This window comes from Lycorma delicatula, chromosome 2 (genome assembly GCF_047948215.1).
Source record: "Lycorma delicatula isolate Av1 chromosome 2, ASM4794821v1, whole genome shotgun sequence".
In the NCBI taxonomy this organism is placed as follows: Eukaryota; Metazoa; Arthropoda; class Insecta; order Hemiptera; family Fulgoridae; genus Lycorma; species Lycorma delicatula.
Window position 1 is genome coordinate 94,982,353 of NC_134456.1, and position 15,701 is coordinate 94,998,053.

Consider the following 15,701-nt stretch of genomic DNA (forward strand, 5'->3'; position numbering starts at 1 on the left):
TTTTTGGACTAGAAGTGCTGTACCAGCCGTAATGGGATAGGAGTCTGGTGATCATAGAGTGTGTGCCTAGTCTGTCTCTTGCCTCTTCTGTTTACTGCAATAGCTGGTTCTTTTTTTGTATGTGGTAGTGCTGCAACAGAAAGCGATTAGATGCAGTGAACTGCTGTAGGCTTGAGAAATCCAGTTACAAGGCAGTCTGCTCGATTCAGTGGCACATCCAGTGTTGGTAAATGTATGTGATATTGGAGCAGCAAATTTGACACCAATAAAACTGAGTAGCTAAAGCTCTGTTTATGACCTTGCTTTCTGTGATCTTCCACTCAGCTTCTAGTGATGGTTATTTCTTGTTGAAATCTTGTTTCTGGAGTAGAAGTAGTGTTACTTGAAATCGAGGGATTAGTGCAATGTAACACTTAGAAACTTGGGTTAAAGTAATATTGTTTCTGTTGACCTCATTCCAAAACATTCAGGTATTTTCATGCAGAAATGAGACTTGTTCACAAATTTCACCTAAGACAAAAGGATTAAATTTTACTAGAAAAGGAATGAAGAAAATATGTCTTTGAAAATGCTGAAATGTTCCACTGCTTTCAAGTACAAATTTATCACATCTTAGCATACAAAAGCCATAGTTTTGGATGTTTCACTCATATAAACAATTACGAACTTCAATAATTAATGAAAGGGCTTCTTCTACCTTCAGAAACTTTTTCTTAGTTTAATCTCTGTAGATACTGTACATTATACAGCTAGCTATCTGTCACTCAGACATTCAAAAGCTCTTTCTCCGATAAATGGTTTCATGCTACAGAGAAATGACAATATAGGATTCAAAGGTGAGGTAGATAATTCCTGTAAAATTATTTGTTGCAATAAAATAACCAAAACTAGAGAAATAGATTTTATTATTGTAAATAAAATAATACCACAATCCAAAAATTAACTATGTTTATATCAAACATCAAACAGTTAGTTACTGAATACGACACTGGTCTTCTTTGTGTGAATCAGTAGCATTACTAACTGTGGAACTTGTAGCTAGCTGGCCACCTTTTAAGACATTATTTACAACAGCTCGAGCCAAATAACCAGTTGTAACAGAGTGTTTCTCAGCAAAGAAAATAGCTAAATCACAATCCTTCAATTCTGCATCCTGAAAAAATAAATTACGTAAAATTAAGCTTAGTTCTTGACATAAATTGGACTCCAGAACCCAACACACATAGCCAAACAATATATGAAAATTGTAATGTCTCTAAATAGCTAAAAGATGTGATGGAGGCCTGCATACAGATTGTTTTAAGTGTCATAAAACTTATATTTGAAGTAATATAACTTTCAAAAATAACTGCTACAATAATATAAACAATTTTTAAACAACAAAAACTACTTCATCATAGGAGTTGCAATTTAGTATCTGTTACTCATTAAGTAAAAATAAAAGTTACTCATTAAGTTAAAAGTATATTTTTTTACAATGTTAGAAACTGTAATTACTTATTTGGTGAAACATATTTTCTTCCCATTCATTATTTATTACTCAATATGATGATGGTACATTACACATTATGAAATCATTTGATAACTCTGAGACCTTTAAGTTCAAAAGAGTTACAAGAAAAATTACAGAATGATGTTGAATCTTGTACTTTGTTTTTAAAGTTGCTGCTACAGTTATTAGTCAATTAAAATGGTCTAAATGCAAACAGTAAAACTATGCATTAAACACCCAGTGTTGTTTAACTTGGTAATCTATGAACTGGTTCTCAAACATTGCTTTAGCTAATGGTATTATTTTTTATTCATCTTCCAAGATGCTACTTTCTGAAATAAACCAGTCATGGAACAATCATGTTACAAAGAGATATAGTTCATATTTTTACTCAAGACCATCTATATACTTTAAAAATTAATATCATTATATACTTAAAAAATACAATGATAAACTTATAACTTATTCAAAAATCTTAGTTTTCAATTGTATTGAAATTTTTCAATGTCATAATACTGATAAAAAAGAGAAAGGAGAAACAATTAATAATCAATAAAAATGCCAAATCATAAATTTATTTCATCTTTGTCAACAACTTCAATATAACTACTGAACAGAACAATTTTTTCAATATTTAAAACATTTTAAATAACTACAAAAATGTCATTCTCAGTTTTTATTATAATGTTATCTGTTAAATTTATAAGCAAGATAAAAATTCCCCAGTAAATAATATCATGACAAACAAATTATGTTACATGCATATGTTACAAAAATTCTTTCTCACCTTACGAAACATCTTAAACGCTTCAGTTACCAATTCATCAAGATCTAACTGATTACGAAATGTCAGTTCTGGATTTCGATTAAGAATAGTTGATACAATGCACAGCAACTGAAAAAATACAAACAGTGTTAAAGACATACAGACATGTCACTTGTTCTGAAAGAAAGAGTTAAATTGTGAAATTATATTTACAGATGAGATGATGAAAATTTTGGAATCTTTAACCAGCTTTATTGTGTAATCTAATTACAGAATCTTAAAATATACTCGTACATCCTTGTGTAAAAGTGACAATTATTTTTTTCCTTTGTTTGATGAAATTCACTACAGAAACTTGAAGCATGTGCATAGGAATATGAAATGTAAATTTTTGGAGTGTGTGAAAAATGCCATGCCTGACTGGGATTTGAATCCAGGACCTCCGGATGATAGGCTGATGCTAACCACACCGCCACAGAGTTTAATAAGTAATAATTGTTTTATAAAGTTAAATATAAAATTTAATGTGTAGTATTAATATTCACTGATAACTTAACTGTTTTAAACACAATAATTATAAATATGTTTACTTCAGCATGACTGTAACTCTAGTATGTAAATGACTTAGATGTTGTACATAAAATGGTTGTAAGTGCCCTGATATGAGACACAAACCACTCCTGAAACTGGTATACTTCTTAGGATTGCAAGAATCACATGCCAGGTTCACTATGGAAATTGAGAGTGAAGAGACTTCCCGTTAAATCCTTCTCTAAGCTAAACATACTGTAGTACATCAGCATGCCAAACTCACCAACATGCAGTTGTTTAGCTGAACAAGTGACAGCCTCTTTCAGTTCATCAAATAGACTGGTTGTTAAAAAAATATATTACTCTCAGAGAAAACAACCCTGACTAGCATCTCTAATACATCAGATGGTTTACATGCATCACAGTCTTAACAAATACTGTGATGTACATCAAGGAAATAATACAACTAAGACACCTTCTAAGTAGAAGCACAGAATCTTAGAAGTCTAAGCAGTAGGCTAGATAACTTAACACATGAAATGGGTAGATTAAAGCTAGGAATCAGCAGGAATTAGTGTTGTAAAACAGAAAGATGAAGATTTTTAAAAAACTAATTACACAGATAGATTATAACGAAGATAGTACATGTGAGGTTTGTTCAAAAAGAACCAAACTTTTTCTAAAAAAATTTTTATTGAATATTTATAATGTTCTAAAATTAATCTCCTTTAAAGTTACCTTTCGCAACAACACTTTGAGAAGTAACTCTAGAAAGCACTTTTCAAAATAGCTTCCAGGGATTCTACTGTACTGTCCCAAATCTGTCTTTTCTTTTGAAGACAATTTTATTTTTGTAAATAAAAAAAGGAACCATGAATTTTCACACCAAAGATCAGGTTTCTTCTTCCCCCCAGATTCTTCTTCTAGATAGTAGTGGCCACTGAGTGTCTGGCTTGCGATACAAGATACTCAGCTTGTAGTGAGCAATGCCTCTGATGCCAAAAAAATGATCGTCAACATCATCTTTGTGTTTGAATGACTTTTGCTTGCCTTTTTCAGTCTCAATGGCAATTTTTTAACCTGCTGCGGTAACTGAAATTTTGTTTCCACAGCATTCATCCTCGGCTCGTCTTATTGCCAGTTATTATTTTTAACAAAAAGGTTTCAACATTGGTGCACAATTCTAAAGTTCTGAACAGAACAAGAATAGTCTTTCTGCTCTTGCGCCAAGAGTTTTAAAACAAACTTGGCAGCAGCACAATGCATTCCTAATATATTAGTTAGGGTTTTGTTACATGAAACCACCAAAATTTGTTTTTTCTGCTATCTCATGAACCGTTAAATGTTGATTTAACTTCACCGAATTGTTCAGTTGGGGGATGAAGGACGTATCCTTTTGTAACCTTTCAGTACAACCTTTTGTACTGAACCTTTTTGAACCTTTTGTTCAATAAATCACTCATAAGAAAAATAATCATTAATGGAATCAAACGGCAACTACTTTGAATGAATGCTACACTAAAACTAATCTCATTGCAGATAAACATTGTTTGTTGTTTCCTTCACTACACAGTGATGGGAACCACATGTTTCAAAATATCTTTATTATCATCAGTGAAAACAGATTTAGTTATTTTTTTTAACAGATCTCACAAAAAACATATGGTTGAGGATTTAGGATGAAGTAAATATGCTGAGGCTAAAAAGATTACTACCACAAAATGGAAAGAAATAGAAAATAGCACCAAATCACTCAATTGACTGATGATTAAAGAAAGTTAAGAAATGTTTTTGAAAAAAAAAATGCCTATCTAAATAATTTCCTTAATTTTCTAAAAACGATCTGTTAAATGCTAACAAAATGCTATAAATGCTATTAAAATAAAGTTAAATGCTAAATTAAAATGCAATTCAAATAAGTCAACTGACAATAAAAATTAAGGAAATGTTTCTGAAAAAAAAATAATTTTTTTTCATCAGTCAGATGAGTGATTTGATGTTATTCACCATTACCTTAAGTTCTTCTGATGTAACTGTTAACCTAAACATAGTTTTTTCATATATTATTAAGTCACTGCACATTTTTGTACTTTGACAAAAGTGTTTACCTATTTTTATAATAGGTAACAACCATACCTACCATAATTAACTACCACACACACACACACACACACACACACACACACACACACAAACAAAAATATGGTAGGTAACATTTATTTACTTCATTTTTCAATGCAAGATAATTGTCTAACACCATATACACTTCAATGAGCTATGTAATTACAATACTACTAGATGCCTTCACTCTTCCCCCTCAGTTGCTATGCTAGCCTTTTAATATTAATTCTTTTTCAGCAATTGTTAATATAATCTTTGCAGCCTTGAAGTAAATAATTAGGTGTGTGTTTTTTTTAACATTATAACTCACAATAACTGTAATCTACACTTACGAAAAAAACATTTTCAATTTTCTTTGAATAATTTTCCGTTTTTGTGAGTTTTTACAACCAATTTAAGTCTTTTTTATTATTTAATTCCAAAGTTTTTTTTCTAATTTAGATTGTGTGTTGGTGATGGGTGACATGATTCTTTAGTGCACCTCGTAATGGTTGTGAAAATGCGTAAAATAATTAAAAATAATTTCAGATTTGTGTAAATTGTGCTTTTGTTATTAATAGTGGGCCAATAACAGAAGGGCCTAAATTCATCTAAGTTTAAAGCATTTTTAACAATGGCCAAGCTCTACATTTCTAACTTTCTAATAAATAAAAGAATTATCCTTTTCAAAAACATTTTTATATCTTTCGTCTATCTTTCCAAATTGTAATATGTGAAACAAATAACGCTTTGCAAATTCTTTATTTGTCCGTTCAGGTTCTAATCTTTAAATAATATCAGACTTTTCTTCAACGTTCAATAATTTGTGTTACATGTTATTTATTGTTTTGTCAAAGTTATTGTAGAATTAAGTTAGAAAATTGGTTTGCACACTATAAAATAGAATATAATTATTGTAATATACTGGTTGATAAACATTGTGATGTGATGAGAACAGTTATGTTAGAGTACAAGGATAAGGCAATAAAAGTAGGATGGCAGATGATTCATTTCTAAACAATTTGGTCGGGCATGAACAACTTTTTTAACGAATTCAAACTTATTTTTAAGCCAACTAAAGTACTGTACAGTATATATGTGTACCTTTTGATCACAATATAAAATTAATTTATTGTTGTAACATAAGCTGGTTGCTGTGACCAGTAACATCATTAATGCTGATGTTATATTCAACATTTATAGTATTAATTATACTGCTGTAATGTTTCAAAATTAAAAATTTAATGGTTCCACAAAACCAAACATCATGGCTCAATCAGTAAATGACTTGTCATTAACAATTTTCAAAGTATTATCCCTAAATTATTACAACTTGCATTTTCCATCGACATGTAGAAAAATCAGAAGATGTATAACAAGTTCAAAGTTTTCAAATTAAATACAAAAAGTAAAAGAGTTAAGAACTAAAATAAAATTAAAATTATAACTTGTAACAGCCAGGGCGAGTTGTCAAAATTATTTTTTCAGCTCCCTTAATTATACCAATGCAGTACACTATAAAATACTTAACATGAGGGTGAATCAAATTTAAACGGTGATTTTGCAATTCTATGCAGCAAGCAGTTTCAAGCTGGATGATGGAATGGGAGGTTAATGTTCGGCATGTTAGAGAGGGGGAACCAGCTTGATTAGCTTCTCTGCTCTGTTCTGTCATCAGTATAGCCATGAGTGAGCAAGAGGTTCCATCGTCTGTTGTGCAATGGATAATCATAAACTTTACGTAAAGTAATGAAGGCGTTAAACTTATGAAAATTTTAATTCGTTTAAAGGTACAGTTTGAGGATGCTACACTGTCCCAGAACAGAGTTTATATGTGGGCCTGACAATTTAAGGGCAGGCAAGAAAGTGTAGAAAATGAAAGTCATAGACGACACCCAAGGTCAAGTCTCACAGCTGACAATGTCTGTGCTATTTAAGAACTTATAGAAGGTTATTGCCAGTTCATTGTTGAAGAAATCACATTAGAAGTGGGTATCAGCTGTGGAAGTGCTCAATCCACATTATCACTGATTATCTTGGCTTTAGAAAAATTAGTGCTCAATGGGTTCTGAGCTTGTTGACTGAAAATCAAAAACAGGTCATGTTGGAGATCTGTGAGAGACTTCTGAATTGATTTCAAAAAGATGGAGATGATTTTTTGAGGCACATCATCACATGTAATGAGACATGGGTTCATCATTACACTACAGAGTGAAAAATGGCGAATAAAGAGTGGCGAAGGAAGGATGAGGGGTGCCAGTGAAGGCCAAAATCTGTCTGTCAGGCAGAAAAGTTCTTGCAATGATTTTTTTGACTCGAGGGGAGTTTTACTCATTGATTTTCTCCACAATCAACAAATGGTGAATGTGGCTTACTATTGCCAGCTGCTACAGTCAATAAAAGCCGTCTACCAAAACAAGATATGGGGTATGCCCATCAGAGATATCATTCTTTTCCATGACAAGGCCACACACCACAGTTTTGACAAGGGATAAATTGGAAAAAGTGCACTGGGCTCAACCTCCCTCCCTATAGTCCAGATTAGTTACCTTGTGACTACTTTTTGTTTGCACCCTTGAAAGAATCAGTTAGAGGGGAATGATTCGAAGACATTGAGAAGTGTATGCACAATTGGTTGAACATTGCCTCAAACTTTTTATGAACAAGGAATATTCAAGTTTCTAAATCGTTAGCAAAAAAGTGTAGAGACTATATAGTTGTGTACTATATGTAGTGACTATATAGTTATATATACTTGTGCAGGAGACTATATAGAGAAATGGTGAGAAGATGTGAACTGTGAATATTATTACTCAATAAAATTTATAAAAAAAATTACCGTTTATATTTGATTCACCCTTAAATACAGTACATTTTTATTATAGAAATGAAAGGAAAAAAATTACTTCAACAATTATCTGCCGATACTCAGACTGCAGAATATGATTCAAAATCTCTTCAACCAATAATGCAAAATTTAATTCAGATCTTGTCATGTTTGTCAATGTAGGTTGCTGAGGTAATATGTGACCTTGAACTTTGATACCTTGTGGTGTCCGAACCATAATATCCCAAACTAAGTTGTAAAAAAGCGGTGGAACTCTACAAAGGCATCCTTCTATTCTTCGCCTATTAAGTGGCATAAGCCTGAAAAAATGAAGCAGTTTTATTTTTATTAATAACAAATTTGAATAATAATCTTCATCCGATGAAAATATAATTTTAAAAATTAAAACAGTATTCAAATTTCTAGAAAGTTGATGAACTAGAAAAAATATTTACAACAAAATATTGCACCCTCAGGGGACAGGGTGTATAAAAATGTATCTAACAATAATTACAATCATTATTTGACCAAATGATAAATAAATTTTATGTTAACATAATGTAATTTTAATATTGTAATAATTTATTTATTTAATTGTATAAATAATACCAAACTTCCTTTTGATTACAAACTGAGCTAACAGATGATTTTCAGAATACGTCAAAGGAAAATGAATTCTAAGTCATTTTTATCAGTAAACTTATCAGTCTAATTATTAAGTAGTAGGTGTTATGTTCTTAGGAAGTTAATTCTAAGTGTCAAACTGTTTCACTGGTAAATGACAGCCTACCAAATTACATTTCTAATTTAATTTAATTTTAATTTTCCTTAACTATTCTTTTAATTTTAAAGTAAAAATTGATTGTATGAAAATAAATATTAAAAATCACACTGATGAACCTTAACATTATTTCCAACACAATATATTATTTATATTATTGATATTTTGGAAGTTATAATGGCAAGAAACCAAAATTTTTCTTTTCCATGTGTTAGGTCATACTAAACAACACAAGTTTTCTAGTTCCTTATTGATTTAGATTTTAATTAACAACATATTAAGGCTCGGTAATCCAAGGATGCAACATGCTACTGCTAGCTAAGCTTGTTACATTAGCAAGTTTATGGATCCTCACTCATCAAAGCTCTAAAATAACCAAATGTTTTTGTAATATTACACAAATAGATTGATTATCTATCATATATTGTAATCGGGCAGATTCAACACATGTGTTACACAGTGAAACTTTCAAGATTTTGACAACTTCAAAATAAAGGAATTTCTTACACTATTAATTTTATAGTGTATGTTATATAAATATAAAAATTATGTAATGAAAAGTGAAAACATATGAAATACATTACTTGGATTATGATATGCAATCGAAGACTGTTATAGTTAAGTTTCATGCACATGATGCAAAAATTCTTGATAAATAGAAATTGTCTGTAAAAATAATAAGGTGCTTCATTCTAACTTCTAAATTTAACAGCCCTTAAAAGTCTAGGAATGTTTGACTTCATGAAGTTCTATAGCTTTTACATTTAAACACAGTATTTTAAAGAACAAGCTTGGTATTGTATGCAGTCAATGAAGTAGTTAGCCTTCTGTCTTCTATCTCAACCTTGTTTTTGATCTATCAGATTAGCACCCGATATACATTCTGTCATTTTATACAAACTTCTGCTATTACAATTCATATTTATTGTTCACACACAAAAAGCCCCCTGCTGTATGAGTACCAAATCACAAAAAAATATACCAGTTTATGTCTGAACACATCAACTGATCTTTGACAGGGGTCATTTGATAATTAAAGAGATAAATTCCTACAGCAGAAAAACTATTAAAATAATAATCTAAAATATCTGATGTTTAGCTCCACTGACAGAAAAAATATCAGCTGTTTGAAAAGGATTTCCATTATTATAATCTCTTTTCTTATTTCAAAATGTTGGCACACCTTAAAACATGTACTGTGGAAGAACACCATGCTGCAAATAGAATTTTATTTTCTAAAGGTGTAAAATTCACTCGGGAATATTAAAACAGTGTGGTAAAAAGTCAGGACAAGAATGGTTCAGACACCAAGGTGAATAATTCTGTACTATTGGAATAAGAAAGCACACAAAAAGAAGGAACCATACCTAAATGTAGCTAGGGATTAAGTTAAGAAACAGCGTTAGTACCATTGCCATTGAATGAATAGTAATTTTTCTAATCACCAGCCTGTGGACTCATACTAGTAAGCCTTGTATTTCAACATCAAGGTAATCTATCTATTATATATAAAAAAATTTAATGGGGGTCTGCAAGTCTATTACAAGCAAAATCTAGTTGACTGATTGAGCTGAGATTTTGCACGAACATAAATTTTATATCTGAAAAGAATATAGGACTATTGCCATTACGAAATGATGTTTCACAGTTTCAAGATTGTTGCCATTTTAATCAGATACAACCAGATTATGTTGCTTGCCTTTATTCAACTTTACTATGATCAAACAATCAGTCAAATTGAATACGGAGATCGCTTGCAGCATTTGAAATTAAATTTTCTACAAAAAAAGTTTGCCTCTTTGATATCTCTTTTGGTTATGGAGAAAATTGGCTTTAAAGTTGAGGTGACATACAGCATACATTCCTTTAAATTTGCCCTTCATTTTAAAGCACCTCCAGTTTCCACTTTTTAGGTTGCTTTGTCGATGACAATAAATAAGTCACAAACAAACGGCAGATGCTTCAAATGGCAATTGAAGAGTCACTGCTTCTCACATGGGCAATTGTACGCGGCTTGCTCCAGAGCCTCCTGTAGGAACAATCTGTATATACACAATATGTTCCACAAAAAAAAAGAAAAGAGAAATGAACTGTGGTGTTGGTTAGGTAATGTTAAGAATCATACAAAATACCGTTTTACCCCCATGAAGGGCAGGTAACATGCTGTAACTACTATTTTTAAGAAAGGTGCCAAATATTCTGAAACCAGAATAATTCAGATCGCTCAAAGTTTCAAGTTCTGTGGTAATCAAACTTGTTCTGAAGAAATTACAATACAATGATAGTTTTTTTTATACAAATTGAACAGGCTTTAATTGTTACATATCAGTATTATTCTCACAAGCAGGTGAGAGGGTAATGAACACAGTGAAGTTTCAGGGGCAGAGCCCCCTGGTTAGACAGGAAGAGCTCGCTTCATTCGCCCTGATCAGATTGTACACATTTATTGTGCACTATCTGATGACTTGTTAATGTATTTAACAATTACATATTGTTAAATAATATATAAATGTAAAAATCAAAAACTGGAAATGGGTCAAATAGCCCAAATTTTATCATATTTATTTCTATCTAGAAACTCTAGTACAGTTTATATTAGTGAACTCACTTTGATTAATTTTAGTCTTAACATAATCTAAAGAATAAGAAAACAAATTTTATAACCAGTTAAATTATACCATGAAATATTGAAATTGTGAAGTACAACAGTTATTAAAAATATTTAGATTAACAAAAAGATTTTTAAATCAGTGATTATAAATGATTAGATTTTTTTACAATATTTAGTTTCAATACTCACATCTTTAGATACTTAGATATTATTTTCTGTACAAAAGCTAGATACTGTAAATTAATTCATTTTTTAATAAAATCTAAACATAATTCTAACATTTTTTTTTTTTAAATTAAAATAGTATATAATTTAATTTTATAATCTATAATTTAGCCAATCCGTAGAGACAATGCAAATAATTCATTATTTTAATTGCATTATTTTTAATTTGTTATTTTACACTCTCTTCTAAACATTCTTATAGCAGTGATATATTTAAAGCATCTGAAGAATAATAATTGTCCTAGTTAATAGTGCTTTCCCTGAGAGTAATAATGTCCAAAATATAGCCAGTACCTGTGGTGAATATAATGAAGATGTCACTTGAACGATTGTGTAATATATAATTTACATTTTTTTGGCCAGGCATAATGATAATGATAGGCAGAAGTATACTCATATTTAGTTTAACAAGGAAGACAATGCAAAGACCACTTTACTTCTCACTTTCCAAGTAAACTTGGCACAGAATGGTTGTGTTATTTTAAGTCAAATCACATACAACTATTATGGTTATGGTGCTTAACATCCATATAACTTAGAATAATAAAACTGTCTTTATAAACTATATTTTTTCAATAACTACTTTAAACCTTTAGACATTTCAGTTATAGAAGTTTGATAACGTTTGATTAAAAAATAAATAAATGAAATTTACGACCGATTCATAAGTTTCAAAAACTAAAAGGTTAATCTATTAAAAACACAATACTAACTGTTCACTTGTGGCCCATTTGTGCACAGAAAGTACTTTGAATAATAGCTGACGAACTTCATATGGACTGTGATTTTCCAAAGTTTTCGGATCTTTTCCATTCATCTCTAAATACAACTTTATCGCTTCAAGAACCCATCTGAAAAATCAAAAAATGAGTAATCAGTAATTACTTATTAAACTTAATTAAAAATCTTTCTCTGACTACTTTTCCCTATTGTCCCCATTGAATTATTTAGCACAGATCTCAGTTTTTGAAGAGTTTTATTTGTTTAAATACATTAATAAACAATAATAAATGACTGTTTATTATCTTAGTCACTAAAGTAAAATAAATTTTACTGCTGCTATTACAAGCTACTGGAAGGTAATGAAATTATTTTTTTGTTTCACATATTATTTCCCTAGGACAGTTATGTTCACATTTACTAGTGTCTGACCAATTATTAACTAATTTAATTAATCAATTTACTTTAAAAAGTAATTAAATTAATTTACTATATCTTACAGAAAATAAGACTAATCTGATAATTAATGATTACATAATAATGGGAAATTTATAATTATGTCTGTTTAATGAAACTCATTTAATTCACATTTCTTCAGCTAATATTGAACAAAACTGGTAATACAATTTGAATAAATAATGAAACCTTAAATTATGAACACCAATATTTAAGGCTGTCACTCAATGTTATCATATATAATAGAATAAACCTTTAAATTATAATAACACTTAAGAACATAAGTAAAAAAAAAATTATAAACAAATATTTTAATAGCACTTATAATTTAATAACGATTCACAGAAATATAAGAAATAATAAATAAAAACTATAGCATTGTTGTTATTAAGGCTTAAAGGTAACAAAAATTTAAAAGTAAAGTAAAAAATTTGGCAGTTACCTTTCAGAGAAAATCCAAATTTTCTTATTTTAATAAAAGATTATTTCTTATACCACACACATAAAATAAAATATAATGACAAAAAAATTAATATATAGAATAAAACTGTAAACGTGAAAGAGTGTCTTGTTTTAAAAGCTTGGTATTTATACATTTACGGTATTAATATTTATCAGTAAATAAATAATCTGCAACATAAAGAATGACTATATTTACCCGACACGTATCTTAAGGATTCCTTTAAACATATCTGGACTGGTAGCGATAAGTCTACCACAATAAAGAACAATTTCTTGTTGTAATACAGCTTGTATAACATCAAACGGTTGAATTCTTTTATAAAAAGCTGAACGTATTTCAGCAGGAGTCAAAGGTTTGTCAAATACAGTTTCTTCTCTTCCAATAACTCCTACAGATAACTGAAAAATCCATCATCGATTAGAACATACAGAAAATAATTAATGTCATTCACAAACAACTGACAATAAAAATTCAAATTCAAATTTTCTCTATCTTTAAACACTTTACTTTTCTTTAGTCTTGAAAAATTTCTGTTTTAAAAGTTCAAACATTTTAAATGTCTTGTTTTAAATTATAAATTAAATAATTCTAATAAGATTCAGGTATATTTGTTTAAATACAAACTTTATATTATAGCAAATGTTCTGTATTTAATGTATGAGTTACTAATAATCACATTAATATGACACAATGCAGGCTGCTTCAAATTTCAAGCATCATTATCTGATATTGACGTGTTAAATCAATGTTTTAAAACATATGTAAAGGTAATTAAGGCAGACTGTCCAGCTACCAAGTCTATACCATCTTAGTTTGAAGGGGGCATTAGCTAGGTAGAATATACTCAACATTTATAAAAGCACATGTATGAATTCAAATATAAATAAGCATAGAATAAAAAATACAAAAGGATGTTTTAAAAGAAAAAAACAATTATTAAGACTGAATTATATTTATTTTTCAGTTAGATTCCTTTTAGCCTGACACATTTAGCTCAACATTTAATATATTTGAGGGTCATAATACAGCTTTTATAGAACTATTTTTTCATCACTTCACTTTCATCAGAATGATTTTTCAAAAAAAGTTTGAAAATTACTTTCTTTTTTCAATCATTTTTACTTCCTTGATGAAGTAAAGGAAGTATTGTGATCATGAAAAATTTCGGTTTCAGATTTCAATGGAAATATCCATTTTGACTAGTTTCGGCATGACATCTATACATACATACGTATCTCACATAACTAAAAAACGATTAGCCATAACATGTTGAAATTTTAGATTTAGGACTGCTGTAACATCTAGTTGCACACCTCCCCTTTTGATTGCAATTGACTGAACCAAAAGTGTCCAAAAAAGCCCAAAATCCAAAAACAAAATTTGACTTTTCTTAACTGCAGTAATAAGCTCTCTTTGAGAGCTTTTCAACAATATATCATAAGTAGTACTTATTTTCATTGGTTCCAGAGTTATAGCCAAATAAAATTTTAATTAATAAAATATTTAGATCTTACAAGGTGAAGGCACATCAGTTTGAATCCGACTTCATCTCTTTTTAATTTAAATATACTGATTTATTAATAATTATTAACCTGTGATTGTAAAAAAAATTGCAATAAATAATAATTCAATAACATTAAAAAAAATTTGAAAAACATCAGAAGTTATTAATGAAATAAAATTTTATGTACTTTTCATTTAAAAAAAAAATGTGTATATGTAATTTAATGAGTGTACAAGGAAGTCATGTAGTTTCAACATCAATTATTTTTAGTCAGGAGTAAATTTAAATCACAAGAACCAAATTTTGTAAGTAGGGTGGTAGTAATTTAATTTAATTCGCCACTACAACTGCTTTAGTACAACTGTTTATTGTCTAAATGAAAGGATTTTTTCTTGGCCACTTTTGATCTGGCTTTAATTGTTCCGACGCAATATTCCACATGTCGTTAACAAAACTGAAAGTTGTTACATTAGATGAAATTTCTTCAATTACTCTAGAAGACTGGAAAACATCGTGTCAAAAAATCGGGAGATAATAGATTCTTATTAGAAAACAGATGCGTTAATGGAAGATGCCATTGAAAGCATAATTATAAATACAGGGATGGATGATGATGAGACACCTCGTAGTAAAGATGAATTGGAAATTAATTCCGGTGAAAGTGATACTGAGTAAAGCTCAGAAGTCGAGGATTGTGTTGGCCTATCATAGAAGACAGTTCTACGGAAACTGCATACGAAACCGGTTAAGGACTATACTAAGGTATTATTGATTGTTTAATTATTTAGTAAATTACTATAAAAATATTATTTTATTTTTTATTCTGCAGCTACATCCAACTTGTTGTGATTCCATAGGGCTATATGTCCAAATTATTATTATCAGCTATGAATATAATGCTATGAACTACGATACCATTTTAGTGAAAACACTTACTTAATTAAATTATTGTAATTAATTGTAAGTTAAATTTATTTCATTTATAGATACAGTAATGTAAATTAATATTTTTAATTGTGTTATTTCAGAAAAAAATTACAGGTTCTAAAAAATACTGTAACTTATTTTAAACAGACAACATTTCTTGTTTAGAACGGATTGATAAGCATGTCGCTTTGTTCAGTGGTACTAAGCCCAGACTGTAGTATTATTCTCCAACTCTGTCCATAGCCAAAGAAAACAACATTGCTGTGCTACTCCACGAACATGAACTTTGCCTTGCTTG

At 29.7% G+C, this 15,701-nt stretch overlaps 1 protein-coding gene across 4 annotated transcripts in view; it reads right to left on the reverse strand.

Annotated features, from left to right (window-relative positions):
• Window positions 1-888: 888 nt before the first annotated feature.
• Window positions 889-15,701, reverse strand: part of LOC142319018 (putative phosphorylase b kinase regulatory subunit beta) — a 108,263-nt gene continuing 93,450 nt past the window's right edge. For all 4 annotated transcript variants that reach the window (XM_075355826.1, XM_075355825.1, XM_075355824.1 and 1 more), the window contains 5 exons: window positions 13,168-13,370; window positions 12,047-12,184; window positions 7,796-8,036; window positions 2,280-2,387; window positions 889-1,153 (listed from right to left, as the gene is read on the reverse strand). In XM_075355826.1, coding sequence (XP_075211941.1) covers window positions 974-1,153; window positions 2,280-2,387; window positions 7,796-8,036; window positions 12,047-12,184; window positions 13,168-13,370 — 870 coding nt within the window. In that variant the 3' untranslated portion in view covers window positions 889-973. The remainder of the gene's footprint in view (window positions 1,154-2,279; window positions 2,388-7,795; window positions 8,037-12,046; window positions 12,185-13,167; window positions 13,371-15,701) is intronic.